This window comes from Pristiophorus japonicus, chromosome 2 (genome assembly GCF_044704955.1).
Source record: "Pristiophorus japonicus isolate sPriJap1 chromosome 2, sPriJap1.hap1, whole genome shotgun sequence".
Lineage (NCBI taxonomy): Eukaryota > Metazoa > Chordata > Chondrichthyes > Pristiophoridae > Pristiophorus > Pristiophorus japonicus.
The window spans coordinates 370,190,750-370,205,962 of NC_091978.1; the positions used below are offsets into that span (position 1 = coordinate 370,190,750).

General features: G+C 50.7%; 1 protein-coding gene across 5 annotated transcripts in view; it reads right to left on the reverse strand.

Annotated features, from left to right (window-relative positions):
* Nucleotides 1–15,213, reverse strand: part of LOC139250615 (electrogenic sodium bicarbonate cotransporter 1-like) — a 245,188-nt gene that overhangs the window by 162,815 nt on the left and 67,160 nt on the right. For all 5 annotated transcript variants that reach the window (XM_070873017.1, XM_070873015.1, XM_070873016.1 and 2 more), the window contains exon 4: nucleotides 3,944–4,076. In XM_070873017.1, coding sequence (XP_070729118.1) covers nucleotides 3,944–4,076 — 133 coding nt within the window. The remainder of the gene's footprint in view (nucleotides 1–3,943; nucleotides 4,077–15,213) is intronic.

A 15,213-nucleotide genomic window follows, 5' to 3' on the forward strand; every position in this document is an offset into this window, starting at 1 on the left:
TGCAACTTCAGGAGTCCATTCCTGCTTTCTCTCCATACCCCTTGATCCCTTTAGCTGTAAGGGTCACATCTAACTCCCTTTTGAATATATCTAACGAACTGGCCTCGACAACTTTCTGTGGTAGAGAATTCCACAGGTTCACAATTCTCTGAGTGAAGAAGTTTCTCCTCATCTCAGTCCTAAATGGCTTACCCCTGATCCTTAGACTGTGACCCCTGGTTCTGGACTTCCCCAACATCGGGAACATTCTTCCCGCATCTAACCTGTCCAATCCTGTCAGAATTTTATATGTTTCTATGAGATCCCCTCTCATTCTTCTAAATTCCAGTGAATATAAGCCTAGTCGATCCAGCCTTTCTTCATATGTCAGTCCTGCCATCCCGGGAATCAGTCTGGTGAACCTTCGCTGCACTCCCTCAATAGCAAGAATGTCCTTCCTCAGATTAGGAGAACAAAACTGTACACAATATTCCAGGTGAGGCCTCACCAAGGCCCAGTACAACTGCAGTAAGACTTCCCTGCTCCTATACTCAAATCCTCTCGCTATGAAGGCCAACATGCCATTTGCCTTCTTCACCGCCTGCTGTACCTGCATGCCAACTTTCAATGACTGATGTACCATGACACCCAGGTCTTGTTGCACCTCCCCTTTTCCTAATCTGTCACCATTCAGATAATATTCTGCCTTCGTGTTTTTGCCACCAAAGTGGAGAACCTCACATTTATCTACATTATACTGCATCTGCCATGCATTTGCTCACTCACCTAACCTGTCCAAGTCACCCTGCAGCCTCTTAGCGTCCTCCTCACAGCTCACACTGCCACCCAGCTTAGTGTCATCTGCAAACTTGGAGATATTACATTCAATTCCTTTGTCTAAATCATTAATGTATATTGTAAATAGCTGGGGTCCCAGCACTGAACCCTGCGGCACCCCACTAGTCACTGCCTGCCATTCTGAAAAGGACCCATTTATTCCTACTCTTTGCTTCCTGTCTGCCAACCAGTTCTCTATCCACGTCAATACATTACCCCCAATACCATGTGCTTTAATTTTGCACATCAATCTCTTGTGTGGGACCTTGTCAAAAGCCTTTTGAAAGTCCAAATACACCACATCCACTGGTTCTCCCTTGTCCACTCTACTAGTTACAGCCTCAAAAAATTCTAGAAGATTTGTCAAGCATGATTTCCCTTTCATAAATCCATGCTGACTTGGACCGATCCTGTCACTGCTTTCCAAATGCGCTGCTATTACATCTTTAATAATTGATTCCAACATTTTCCCCACGACTGATGTCAGGCTAACCGGTCTATAATTCCCTGTTTTCTTTCTCCCTTCTTTTTAAAAAAGTGGGGTTACATTAACTGCCCTCCAATCCATAGGAACTGCTCCAGAGTCAATAGACTGTTGGAAAATGATCACCAATGCATCCACTATTTCTAGGGCCACTTCCTTAAGTACTCTGGGATGCAGACTATCAGGCCCTGGGGATTTATCGGCCTTTAATCCCATCACTCTCCCTAACACAATTTCCTGACTAATAAGGATTTCCTTCAGTTCCTCCTTCTCGCTAAACCCTTGGTCCCCTACTATTTCCGGAAGGTTATTTGTGTCTTCCTTAGTGAAGACAGAACCAAAGTATTTGTTCAATTGGTCTGCAATTTCTTTGTTCCCCATTATAAATTCACCTGATTCTGACTGCAAGGGACCTACATTTGTCTTCACTAATCTTTTTCTCTTCACATATCTATAGAAGCTTTTGCAATCAGTTTTTATGTTCCCTGCAAGCTTCCTCTCATACTCTATTTTCTCCCTCCTAATTAAAACCTTTGGAGAGGAAAGTGAGGCTGGAGATGGGGCTGTAGTTGGTCAAAGGGATCAACGTTGGATTATTTGAGAAGGTGATGGTTCATGTCGAAGATTTTTAAAGGGAAAGGGACATTGGCTAAGGAGGGGGAAACCGTGTACAATATCAGCTAGCTTGGGAGCCAGAAAAGTAAGTTGAGTGGTCAGCAGTTTAGTGGGAATGGGGTTTGAGCAAGCAGGAGGTCGGTCCCATGGACAAGATAACTTTGGCGAGGGCATGGATAGAGATAATGAGACACTAGAGAGAGGGAGGGGGGGGTTTCAGGGCTAGCATAAGGGAGGGTTGACGGAAGGCTTGGCTTGGTGAGGAGGGGGAAGGAGGAATGTAGAAGAGGCAGCAGAACAGAGGGTCTCCATCTTGATGCGAGCCAAAGAAAAATCATGGGAGTGAAATTCGGCCGCGCCTCTGTCGCTGCGGTAACCCAAGCGGAGCGATACGTTTAGCGCCTTGAAAACATTTGCGCCTCCCGCCCAGAAATTCGTCAGAATCAGTCAAAGAGCTGACAGGGGCGATAAATCAGCCGTTGTACACCAGAGCTGCGGGGCTGATAACGAAAGTTTGGTCGGTACATTTTGCGGGCCCATTGTGGAACTCCGAATCAGACCCCGGGAAAAGCCGAGTCTTAAAGGCGCGGCATAGTAATGTACCCATTAAACCTTACAAAATCACTCGTTTCCAACCCGCACTGTTATGTCTGTCTGCTGCTGCAAACTGGGAGGCTCACGTACGGTGCTGTGTGTAAACGTTGCACTGACTGTGACCTCCGAGGCTCACGTACCGTACTGTGTGTAAACGTTGCACTGACTGTGACCTCCGAGGCTCACGCACCGTGCTGTGTGTAAACGTTGCACTGACTGTGACCACCGAGGCTCACGCACCGTACTGTGCGTAAACGTTGCACTGACTGTGACCTCCGAGGCTCACGCACCGTGCTGTGTGTAAACGTTGCACTGACTGTGACCTCCGAGGCTCACGCACCGTGCTGTGTGTAAACGTTGCACTGACTGTGACCTCCGAGGCTCACGTACCGTACTGTGTGTAAACGTTGCACTGACTGTGACCTCCGAGGCTCACGTACGGTGCTGTGTGTAAACGTTGCACTGACTGTGACCTCTGAGGCTCACGCACCGCGCTGTGTGTAAACGTTGCACTGACTGTGACCTCCGAGGCTCACGTACCGTGCTGTGCGTAAACGTTGCACTGACTGTGACCTCCGAGGCTCACGCACCGTGCTGTGTGTAAACGTTGCACTGACTGTGACCTCCGAGGGAAGCACTTCCTCATCCCTTTAAGTAACCGCCAGTTACCGACTCTGCAAGCCTGGACCGACTGTTTCTCCAGACGTTGTTCTTGGCGGGCGCTCAATGAGGCACCGCACCGAGTTTACCGACCGGGGCGCGAGCACGGGCGCGAGCACGGGCGTGGCACCAGGTCCGACGTCAGGATCGTCAGCAGTCGGGCGCTACGGGTGTGTGCCCCCGGTGAGCCTCGAATGAATTTTCGGTCAGGGCGTTAAACGTTGCACTCCCGGTCGATAACCTCTCACACTCCCATTAACACCCGCTCTGGTCGCTAACTGAGGCGTTAGACAGCCGAAAATCTAGCCCCATGAGCTGTTGGAGGTGAGGGAGGAGGGACCACTTGACCTGCACCAAAGCTCTCTGCACTTATGCCAGTGCAACGTGTCGTACCGGACAGACATGCACCCCTGCAGGCGGGTGCAGACATCTCAACAGCTGCAATCGTGGATTCGTAAACACAGAGATGTGTGTCGGACACCTGGCTAACCAAAAAAATATATAAATACTGTTTCTTGGGACCAACATTTATCCATCAGCCAACAACACAAAAACACATGATCTGGTCATTTATCTGTGGGAGCTTGCTGTGCGGAATTGGCTGCCGCGTTTCCCACAGTACACCAGCGACTACACTCCAAAAGTAGTCCATAGGCTGCAAAGCGATTTGGGACGTCCTGAGGTTGTGAAAGGCCCTATGTAAATGCAAGTTTTTTTCTTTCTTTTTGTTTTTATTTCAAGAGGGAATTTGCTCAACCAGAACGTTTCTCCTACCTGGCGGTCTCCTTCCATTCCATCTCTTGTCCTTCCACGGCCAAAAGTTCGTCCAGCTCCGTGAAGAGCTGAGGAGAGGGGGTCTCATCGTCTTCACCGAGGATGAAGCGAATCCTCTCGGCAGCTGGGGAAACTAGGGAGGGAGAAATATTGCTGGTTACTGTCGGGGACAGGACGGATGTCACACAACAACTCGTATTCATAAAATGCCTTCAACATTGTCAAAAACATCCCAAAGGCACTTCACAGGTTTGTAAACCAGGCGACAATTTGACAGCCAGCCACATCAGGAGATATTGGGGCAGATTGGTCAAAGAGGGAGGTTTTAAGGAGCATCTTAAAGGAGGAGAGAGAGGTGGAGAGGTTGAGGGAGGGAGTTCCAGAGCTTGGGGCCCAGGCAGCTGAAGGCACGGCCACCAATGGTGGAGCGGGTGAAATCGGGAATGCTCAAGAGGGCAGAATTAGAGGAGCACAGAGATCTCGGAGGGCTGTAGGGTCGGAGGAGGTGACAGAGATAGGGTGGGGGAGAGGCCATGGAATGATTTGAACGCAAGGATGGAAATTTAACATTCTGTTCTAATCTCCATAGCCACTGAGCTTCACGGTTAACTTCACACCGACAATTAACTTTTCCGTTTCGTCAGACAGGATTAAATTATCTGTGGCATTGCCCATGTTCAGTTGCCGAATGGAAGTTTTTTTGCTATAACGCGAGATGGCAACCGAGCTGGGAGAGAAATGCAAGAGAGAGAAAAAAATTGCTCCAGAGCCACCTACTGACTCAGGCCAGCTACTACAACGTGACAGACAACTGTTTACATACAGGATCTCCATTCTAAATGTTTACAAAGCAAGTTTCAATTTTAAATACAGGTTGAGCGTCCGAAATCCGAAAACCTCGGGACCGAGGCCGTTCCAGGTTTCGGATATTTCTGGATTTTGGAACTTCTTTGCCTGGGCCGAGGTAGGTGGGGTCGGGCAGCCGAGGTAAGGGGGAGGAGTGGGGGGGGGGGGGGCGGGGAGGGGGAGAGGGCGGCTGGGGCGAAGTCGGGCCGCCGAGGCAGGGGGAGTCCGGATTTCGGAACACTTTCCGGTTTCCGGACGACCCTGCTACAGATTGGCCCAGTGGCCGGATTCCAGAACATTCCGAATTTTGGAACTCCAGATTTCGGATGCTCAACCTGTACTGACAAAAAAGTGTGACCAAAAATGATGTAGGCAGGATGTGTGAACATACACAAGAATATTACATATAAATAAATGTCAATATTCTACATGAATGGTAGATTTATTCCAGGGATGAGAGAGCTGTCCTGTGAGTAGAGACTGAGTAAATTGAGCCTATATTCTCTAGGGTTTAAAAGAATGAGCGGCGATCTCATTGAAACACATAAGATTCTGAGGGGGATTGACAGGGTAGATGCAGGGAGGATGTTTCCCCCGGGCTGGGGAGTCTAGAACCAGGGGTCACAGTCTCAGGATAAGGGGTCGGCCATTTAGGACTGAGATGAGGAGAAATTTCTTCACTCAGAGGGTGGTGAATCTTTGGAATTCTCTGCCCCAGTTGTTGAGTATATTCAAGGCTGAGATCGATAGATTTTTGGATTGTAGGGGAATAAAGGGATATGGAGATCTGGCGGGAGTTGAGTTGAGGTCGAAGATCAGCCATGATGTTATTGAATGGCGGAGCAGGCTCAAAGGGCCATATGACCTGCTCCTGCTCTCATTTCTTATGGTCTTAAGCCCTGCTTACCTGGGCCATCAATATAAGACAGTCACTAATAAATCCAATGGGGAATTCAGGAGAAACTTCTTTACCCAGAGAGCGGTGAGAATGTGGAACTCGCTGCCACAGGGAGGGGTTGAGGCGAATAGTATCGATGCATTTAAGGGGAGGCTGGATAAACACGAGGGAGAAAGGAATAGGATATCATAGAATCACAGAATGGTTACAGCACAGAAGGTGGCCATTCGGCCCGTCGAGCACCTCAGCCAGTCCCACTCCCCCGCCCTTTCCCCGCAGCCCTGACAATGCTTTCCCTGCAGGTACTTGTCCAACTCCCTTTTGAAAGCCACGATTGAGTCTGCCTCCACCACCCTCTCAGGCAGCGCATTCCAGATCCTAACCACTCGCTGCGTAAAAAGGTTTTCCTTGTGTCGCCTTTGGTTCTTCTGCCAATCGTCTTAAATCTGTGTCCTCTGGTTCTCGACCCTTCCACCAATGGGAACAGTTTCTCTCGATCCACTCTGTCCAGACCCCTCATGATTTTGAACACCTCGATCAAATCTCCTCTCAACCTTCTCTGCTCCAAGGAGAACAACCCCAGCTTCTCCAGTCTATCCCCGTCACTGAAGTCCCTCATCCCTGGAACCATTCTCGTAAATCTTTTCTGCACCCTCTCTAAGGCCTTCACATCCTTCCTAAAGTACGGTGCCTAGAATTGGACACAATACTCCAGTTGAGGCCGAACCAGTGAACTCCTCTGTTCATGCATCCCCTTTAGGATTGTACCCTTTAGTTTATATTTCCTCTTCTCATTCTTTCTACCAAAATGCATCACATCACACTTTTCTGCGTTAAATTTCATCTGCCACGTGTTCGCCCATTCCATCAGCCCGTCTGTGTCCTCTTGAAGTCTATCACTACCCTCCTCACTGTTCACTATATTTCCAAGTTTTGTGTCATCTGCAAATGTTGAAATTGTGCCCTGTACACCCAAGTCCAAGTCATTAATATATATTAAGAAAAGCAGTGCTCCTGGTACCGACCCCTGGGGAACACCACTGTGTGTGCTGAGGGTGAGATGAAGCGGGGTGGGAGGGGGCTGGTGTGGAGCATAAACACCGGCTCGGAGCGGTGGGCCCAGTGGTCTGTTTCTGCGCTATGTAATAATTCAACGTTATTGAACAGATGAGTAATTAAGCAGCAATTCCTCCAACCTGAAACCTAAAAGTATGCATTGATTACTTTACAATGCCTTTGTTCGGTCACAGGCTGACCTTAGCAGAAGTTTGTGACACTGCTTAATCTTTACACACCTTAATCCTTACGCTACGAATGCAGCCTCCATGCCAAGTGGTTCCATTGCACACCAACACAGTCACAGTGTAAATACAGCCCGAACCTGGAGTCAGGACCTTGGCCCAAGGATGGAGCGGAGTGGTGTCAGACTCCCCGGAGAGAAGGGTCTCACTCCCTTTTACGCGGGAGTCAATTTGGACTTTGGCGCCAGATTCATACGCCTCGCGTTGATCGCGGGGTGAAGCCGAAAGCACTCCTCACACAAACTCGCGGTGTAAGCGAGTTTTCACACAGCGGGGTTGGAATACAGCACCGGAAAGGCCGGTGAAACCAGATTCCATGGGAACTTTCAAAAGGCAATTGGACACGTACTCGAAGAGAACTCATTTGCAGGGTTATGGGGCGAAAGCTGGGATCTGGGACTAAATGGATAGTTCTTCTAAAGAGCTGGCATGGGCATGATGGACCGAATGGCCTCCTTCTGTCCTCTAGACTTGACTATTCCAACGCACTTTTGGCTGGCCTCCCACATTCTACCCTACGTTAACTAGAGGTGATCCAAAACTCGGCTGTCCCGTGTCCTAACTCGCACCGAGTCCCGCTCACCCATCACCCCCTGTGCTCGCTGCCCCCTATCCTAACTCGCACCGAGTCCCGCTCACCCATCACCCCCTGTGCTCACTGCCCCGTGCCCTAACTCGCACCCAGTCCCGCTCACCCATCACCCCCTGTGCTCGCTGCCCCCTGTCCTAACTTGCACCCAGTCCCGCTCACCCATCACCCCCTGTGCTCACTGCCCCGTGCCCTAACTCGCACCCAGTCCCGCTCACCCATCACCCTCTGTGCTCACTGCCCCCTGTCCTAACTCGCACCGAGTCCCGCTCACCCATCACCCCCTATGCTCGCTGCTCCGTGTCCTAACTCGCACCCAGTCCCACTCACCTATCACCCCCTGTGCTCGCTGCCCTGTGTCCTAACTCGCACCCAGTCCCGCTCACCCATCACCCCCTGTGCTCGTTGCCCCGTGTCCTAACTTGCACCCAGTCCAACTCAGCCATCACCCCCTGTGGTCGCTGCCCCGTGTCCTAACTCGCACCGAGTCCCGCTCACCCATCACACCCTGTGCTCGCTGCCCCGTGTGCTAACTCGCACCGAGTCCCGCTCACCCATCACCCACTGTGCTCGCTACCCCGTGTCCTAACTCGCACCGAGTCCCGCTCACCCATCACCCCCTGTGCTCGCTGCCCCGTGTGCTAACTCGCACTGAGTCCCGCTCACCCATCACCCCCTGTGCTCGCTGACCTACATTGGCTCCTGGTTAAGCAACGCCCCGATTTCAAAATTCTAATCCTGGTTTTCAAATCTCTCCATGGCCTCACCCCTCCCTATCTCTGTAACCTCCTCCAACACCACAACCTCCCCCCCGCCCAGCCCAGAGATGTCTGAGCTCCTCTAATTCTGTCCTCTTGAGCATCCCTGATTATAATCGCTCCACCATCGGTGGCCGTGCCTTCTGTTGCCTGGGCCCCAAGCTCTGGAACTCCCTCCCTAAACCTCTCTACCTCTCTTTCCTCCTTCAAGACTCTCCTTAAAACCCGACCTCTTTGATCAAGCTTTTGGTCACCTGCGCTAATTTCTACTTATGTGGCTCGGTGTCAAATTTTTTATCCTCATAACACTCCAGTGCAGTGCCTTGGAACATTTCACTACGTTAAAGGTGCTATATAAATACAAGTTGTTGTTGTTGCAGTAAGTATCTACGATTCGAATCCTGTTCCTGCCTCTATATGGATCTTAGGATGGGGCTTGGCTATGCTGCCAACCAACCCGTTGACTTCTCTGAAAGGCCTACACAGAGAGATGGGCCTACTCGATTGAGGCCGAAACCTGACTAATACAATGTAACAAGCCCCGAGAATGAGTCATGAGGAGGAGGGAAGACATTTTTAAGAAAACGATTGTGTAAATTTTAGATTCAATGTGCAGATGCCAATCACAAGGCCTTATCAGCCAGAACATTCATAGAGGCATTACTATTCCGAATGTGCAAGTCATTTTTGTAAAGGTTAGAAAGCCTTTCTGATTGTGCACAACCTGCCCCCGACTGCCCCCACCCCCGCGAGGTGTGCGTCGCTCAAATGTTTTATAATCATTTTAAACCCCCCCACCCATCCCACAAAAAACACACGTCTCTTTCAGCCGTCAACACTCACATAAAATGCCCCAAACCCTATCAAACAAATAACTCCGCAAGCCCGTGTATTCATTATCCAAACCTTACTGGCACTGAAACACCTCTGATAGTCAACTGCTCTATCAGAGACTGGTTTCAAACACGCTGCAGCCAGAGCTGGGCATTGTAACTAGGAAAAGTAATGTCAGACTGACATGTCTACTTGGGGCGTGTTACCCACACCCCAGGATTGGCCTGGACTCTCCCAGCATTTGGAGATTAATCCCCAGGCCACTCAACGAGCAAAAACAAAGGAGGACAACTCATAGCTCAACAACTGAATGTCAGCCGTAGCTCAGTGGGCAGCACTCTCGCCTCTGAGTCAGAAGGTTGTGGGTTCAAATCCCACTCCAGAGACTTGAGTGCAAAAATCTAGGCTGACACTCCCAGTGCAGTGTTTGAAGATCAGGCCCTCAAATCTGGCTCCAAGCTCATGGTCTACAGGGCTGTAGTAATACCCGCCCTCCTGTTTGGCTCAGAGACATGGACCATGTACAGTAGACACCTCAAATCGCTGGAGAAATACCACCAACGATGTCTCCGGAAGATTCTGCAAATCCCCTGGGAGGACAGACGCACCAACGTTAGCGTCCTCGACCAGTCCAACATCCCCAGCATCAAAGCACTGACTACACTCGACCAGCTCCGCTGGGCAGGCCGCATAGCTCACATGCCAGACAAAAGACTCCCAAAGCAAGCGCTCTACTTGGAACTCCTACACGGCAAGCGAGCCCCAGGTGGGCAGAGGAAACGTTTCAAGGGCACCCTCAAAGCCTCCGTGATAAAGTGCAACATCCCCACCGACACCTGGGAGTCCCTGGCCAAAGACCACCCTAAGTGGAGGAAGTGCATCCGGGAGGGCGCTGAGCACCTCGAGTCTCATCGCCAAGAGCATGTAGAAATCAAGCGCAGGCAGCGGAAGGAGAGTGCGTCAGATCTGTCCCACCCTCCCTTTCCCTCAACCACTGTCTATCCCACCTGTGACAGAGACTGTAATTCCTGTATTGGGCTGTACAGTCACTTTTAGAGTGGAAGCAAGTCTTCCTCGATTTTGAGGGACTGCCTATGATGAGTACTGAGGGAGCACCGCACCGTCGGAGGGGCCGTCTTTCGGATGCGACGTTAAACCGAGGCCCCGTCTGCCCTCTCAGGTGGACGTAAAAGATTCCACGGCACTATTTTGAAGAAGAGCTGGGGGGTTATCCCCGGTGTCCTGGGGCCAATATTTATCCTTCAATCAACATCACTAAATAAGCAGATTATCTGGTCATTATCACATTGCTGTGTGTGGGAGCTTGCTGTGCGCAAATTTGCTGCTGCGTTTCCCACATTACAACAGTGACTACACTCCAAAAGTGCTTCATTGGCTGTAAAGCGCTTTGAGACATCTGGTGGGCGTGAAAAGTTCGATACATGTTGAACCTCCCTTATCCAGAACCCTCAGGACCTGGCCTGTTCTGGATAAGGGATTTTTCCGGAGGGGTGGTCACGTTAAATTGGATGGTATAGATACTGAGCAAGGGGATATTGGGGCTGGCTGGCTTGGGGCTGGGAGTGCGGCAGAGAGATCGTGGGGGAGGGAGGGGGGCGGAGCAATGGATCGCGGGGTCAGGCCAGCGATTGCGAGAGTCGGCAGCGAGGAAGGACTTCAATTTGTTCATGTAGGAGTTCTGCGCATGCGCCACCCGGTGGCTGGGGATGGTTCTGGATAAGGGAGTTCTGGATAAGGGAGTTCTGGATAAGGGAGTTCTGGATGAGGGAGTTCTGGATGAGGGAGTTCTGGATAACGGAGGTTCAATCTGTATAAATGTAAGTCTTTGTTTCTTTATATGGGGCGGAGTGTCGCGGGGGATGAACGAGGACAAGGAAGGTGAGGGAGGAGCGCCACGAGGATGGCCGTGCCAATTGACCAATGGCGGAAGGCTGCGGGCAGGATGGTTGGACACCAGATGTCAGGTGATGAAACCTCCGGGCATTGGTCCAACCAGAGTTGGGAACCCAACACTTGGGGTAGTTTTTGGTCAAGCGTAGAACCGCTGGGTTGCTCCCATGTCCCCTGTTTACAATGGTGGGCTGGGGAGTGGGCTGGGCGGTGGGGCGGGGGGAGAGAGAGATGGGGGCTCAGGCTAAATAATTGCTTAATCCTAGCCTGCATGGCAAAAATAGCTACTGCAGAAAGATGAGTGAAAACAAATTGTTTGGGGAGAGCAGTAAACAAAAGACTGACAGATCGCCTTTCCTGACGTCCCAAAGTGCTTCACAGCCAATGAAGTGCTTTTTTGAAATGTAAGCCACTGTTGTAATGTGGGAAACGTGGCAACCAATTTACACACATCAAGCTCCCACAAACAGCAACGTGATAATTTAATCCCAAACTAATCTGCTTGGTTATTTAGTGACGTTGGTTGAGGAATAAATATTGATAAATAAATAGGGAGAAATCTTCACCGAAATAGTGGCTGTTGGATCTTTTACATTCACCCAAGTATTTCTTTGTCACTTATTCAGCTGTTTTTTTGTTTTATAACACACCTGTCAAGCACCTTGGGATTATTATGTTGAAGGCGCTATATAAATACAAGTTGTTGTGAAGCAGACGGGTCCTCGGTTTAACGTCTTATCTGAAAGATGGCACCACCAACAGTGCAGCGCTTCCTCAGTACTGCCCCTCCAACAGTACGGCGCTCTCTCAGTACTGCCCCTCCAACAGTACAGCGCTCCCTCAGTACTGCCCCTCCAACAGTACGGCGCTCTCTCAGTACTGCCCCTCCAACAGTACGGCGCTCTCTCAGTACTGCCCCTCAGTACTGCACTGAGAGTGTCGGCCTAGATTTTGGGCTCAAGTCCCTGGATGGCTCAGAGGCGAGGGTGCTGCCCACTGAGCACTGTCGGAGGGGCAGTACTGAGGGAATACCGCACTGTCGAAGGTGCCGTCTTTCGGATGAGACATTAAATCGAGGCCCTGTCTACTCTCAGGTGGATGTCAATGATCCCAGGGCACTATTTTGAAGAACAGCAGGGGAGTTATCCCTGGTGTCCTGGGACCAATATTTGTCCCTCAACCAACATCATTAAAAAACAGGTGATCGGGTCATTAAAAAAGAAACACTTGCATTTCTATAGCGCCTTTCATGACCACCAGACGTCTCAAAGCGCTTTACAGCCAATGAAGTACTTTTGGAGCGTAGTCACTGTTGTAATGTCATATTGCTGCTTGTGGGAGCTTGTTGTGTGCAAATTGGCTGCCGCATTTCATAGAAACATAGAAACATAGAAAATAGGAGCAGGAGTAGGCCATTCGGCCCTTCGAGCCTGCACCACCATTCAATATGATCATGGCTGATCATGCAACTTCAGTACCCCATTCCTGCTTTCTCTCCTTACCCCTAGATCCCTTTAGCCGTAAGGGCCACATCTAACTCCCTTTTGAATATATCTAACGAACTGGCCTCAACAACTTTCTGTGGTAGAGAATTCCACAGGTTCACAATTCTCTGAGTGAAGAAGTTTCTCTTCATCTCGGTCCTAAATGGCTTACCCCTTATCCTTAGACTGTGACCCCTGGTTCTGGACTTCCCCAACATCGGAACATTCTTCCTGCATCTAACCTGTCCAGTCCCGTCAGAATTTTATATGTTTCTGTGAGATCCCCTCTCATCCTTCTAAATTCCAGTGAATATAAGCCGCGTTGATCCAGTCTTTCTTCATATGTCAGTCCTGCCATCCCAGGAAACAGTCTGGTGAACCTTCGCTGCACTCCCTCAATAGCAAGAACGTCCTTCCTCAGATTAGGAGACCAAAACTGCACACAATATTCCAGGTGAGCCCTCACCAAGGCCCTGTACAACTGCAGTAAGACCTCCCTGCTCATATACTCAAATCCTTTTGCGACGAAATCAATATGCCATTTGCCTTCTTCACCTCCTGCTGTACCTGCATGCCAACCTGCTGTACCTGCATGTTCCTACGTTACAACAGTGACTACACTTCAAAAAAAGTACTTCATTGGCTGTAAAGCGCTTTGAGACATCGGGTGGTGGCGAAAGGCGCTGTAGAAATGCAAGTCTTTCTTTTCATTTTGTCCTGCCCAAGAGTCCAAGAGAACTCCCCGGCTTTTCTTCAAAATAGTGGGTATGCGATCTTTTACATCCACCCGAGAGGGCAAATGCTTGGTTTATCGTCTCATTGGAAAGATGGCACCTCCAACAGTGCGCCACTCCCTCAATACTGCCCCTCCAACAGTGCAGCACTCCCTCAGTACGGACCCTCCAACAGTGCAGCACTCCCTCAGTACGGCCCCTCTGACAGTGTGGCACTCCCTTAGTACTGCCCCTCCGACAGTGCAGCACCTCCTCAATACTGCTCCTCCGACAGTGCGGCACTCCCTCAGAACTGCCCCTCCGACAGTGCATCACTCCGTCAGTACTGTCCCTCTGACAGTGCGGCGCTGCCTCAGTACTGCCCCTCCGACAGTACGGCACTCCCTCAGTACTGCCCCTCCGACAGTGTGGCTCTCCCTCAGTACTGCCCCTCCGACAGCGCAGTACGGCGCTCCCTCAGCACTGCCCCTCTGACAGTGCGGCGCTCCCTCAGTACTGCCCCTCCGACAGTGCGGCACTCCCTCAGTACTGCCCCTCCGACAGTGCAGCGCTCCCTCAGTACTGCCCCTCCGACAGTGCGGCGCTCCCTCAGTACTACCCTTCTGACAATGTGGCGCTCCCTCAGTACTGCAATGGGAGTGTCAGCCTAGATCTCTGGAGTGGGACTTGAACCCTCAACATGCTGACTCAGAGGCGGGAGTGCTGCCCACTGAGCCAAGGGAAGGACTCGATGACCTGCTCCAGTATATGCGAGTGTCAATGCTGCACTGCAGTTACACAGGAGGAGGAGAGTGAAGGAGTTAACGAGGCGGATTTCTCTCTGGTAACCAAACCTCGACTAAACAGTAACTCTTAGTAACCACATTCACACATAAATGTTTAACAAGTTCTCAATTGCATCAGACTTTCAGTATAAAGATCAATAATTCATACATTTCATAATCTCTTCCAATATCGGAGCGGAATCTAAACGGTCAACAAATGTGGACAGAAGTCGATTCTAAGTTATCCATCGAATGGCATGTTTGTTTTGTTCACCGCAAGAGCCGTAAATTCGGAGCGCAGGACAATGTGAGAATCACCATGGTGGAGAGCAGGGCAAGGAGGTCTACATATCAAATCAGACGGCACGGAAGGAGGCCATTTGGCCCATCATGCCAGGGCTGCCTCTTAGTCCCTTGGACTTAAGGGAGTGAAGATCAGGGCTGTACCAGGGGGAACGGCCAGGGCGAGAGAGAGCAATGGTTTTAATAGGGACCGCGGCATCAAAGGAGGTGCCGAGGGTGTGGTTGAACAGATCGATAGCTGCAGAGATGTCGTGGTGAACGGAGAGCCAAAGGCTGGACCGTTGGGAGTTGTGGAGTGCAGTTGTGGGAGAGTTTAGAGAGAGTTTTTTTCCCGTGGTGAACACAGAAGGAAATCGGGTTGGGTTGGGGAAGGGGGTTGGGGAAGGAGAGCGATACAAGGAAGTGGTCAGAGATAGCCTTATCTGCGATTGACACGGTGGGAATAGTGAGGTCATGAGAGCTGGCACAGAAAGAGCCCACACAGTCCATCGTGCCTGTTCCAGCTCTTGGTCCCACTATCCAATCAGTCCCACTTCCCCCCTGCCCTTTCCCACAGCCCTGTTAAATTTTCCTTTTCAAGTGTTTACCCAAATTCCCTTTGGAAAGTTACTATTGAATCTGCTCCCACCGTCCTGTCAGGCAGAGCGTTGTAGACAACGTTTCCAACACTCCACGATTGCCCTGGACTCTGCAGGAACGAGAGACTCAACTCCCGAATCAATCCAACAAGACTCTCACGCCATCGGGTCTTCTTTTCCTACCACAGGGGTGTACTGCAGTGCGGAGCTTGGCCCCCCCCCAGTCCAGCCACCACCCCTGCCCCGCCCCCAGCCCCCAGCCCCCCCACC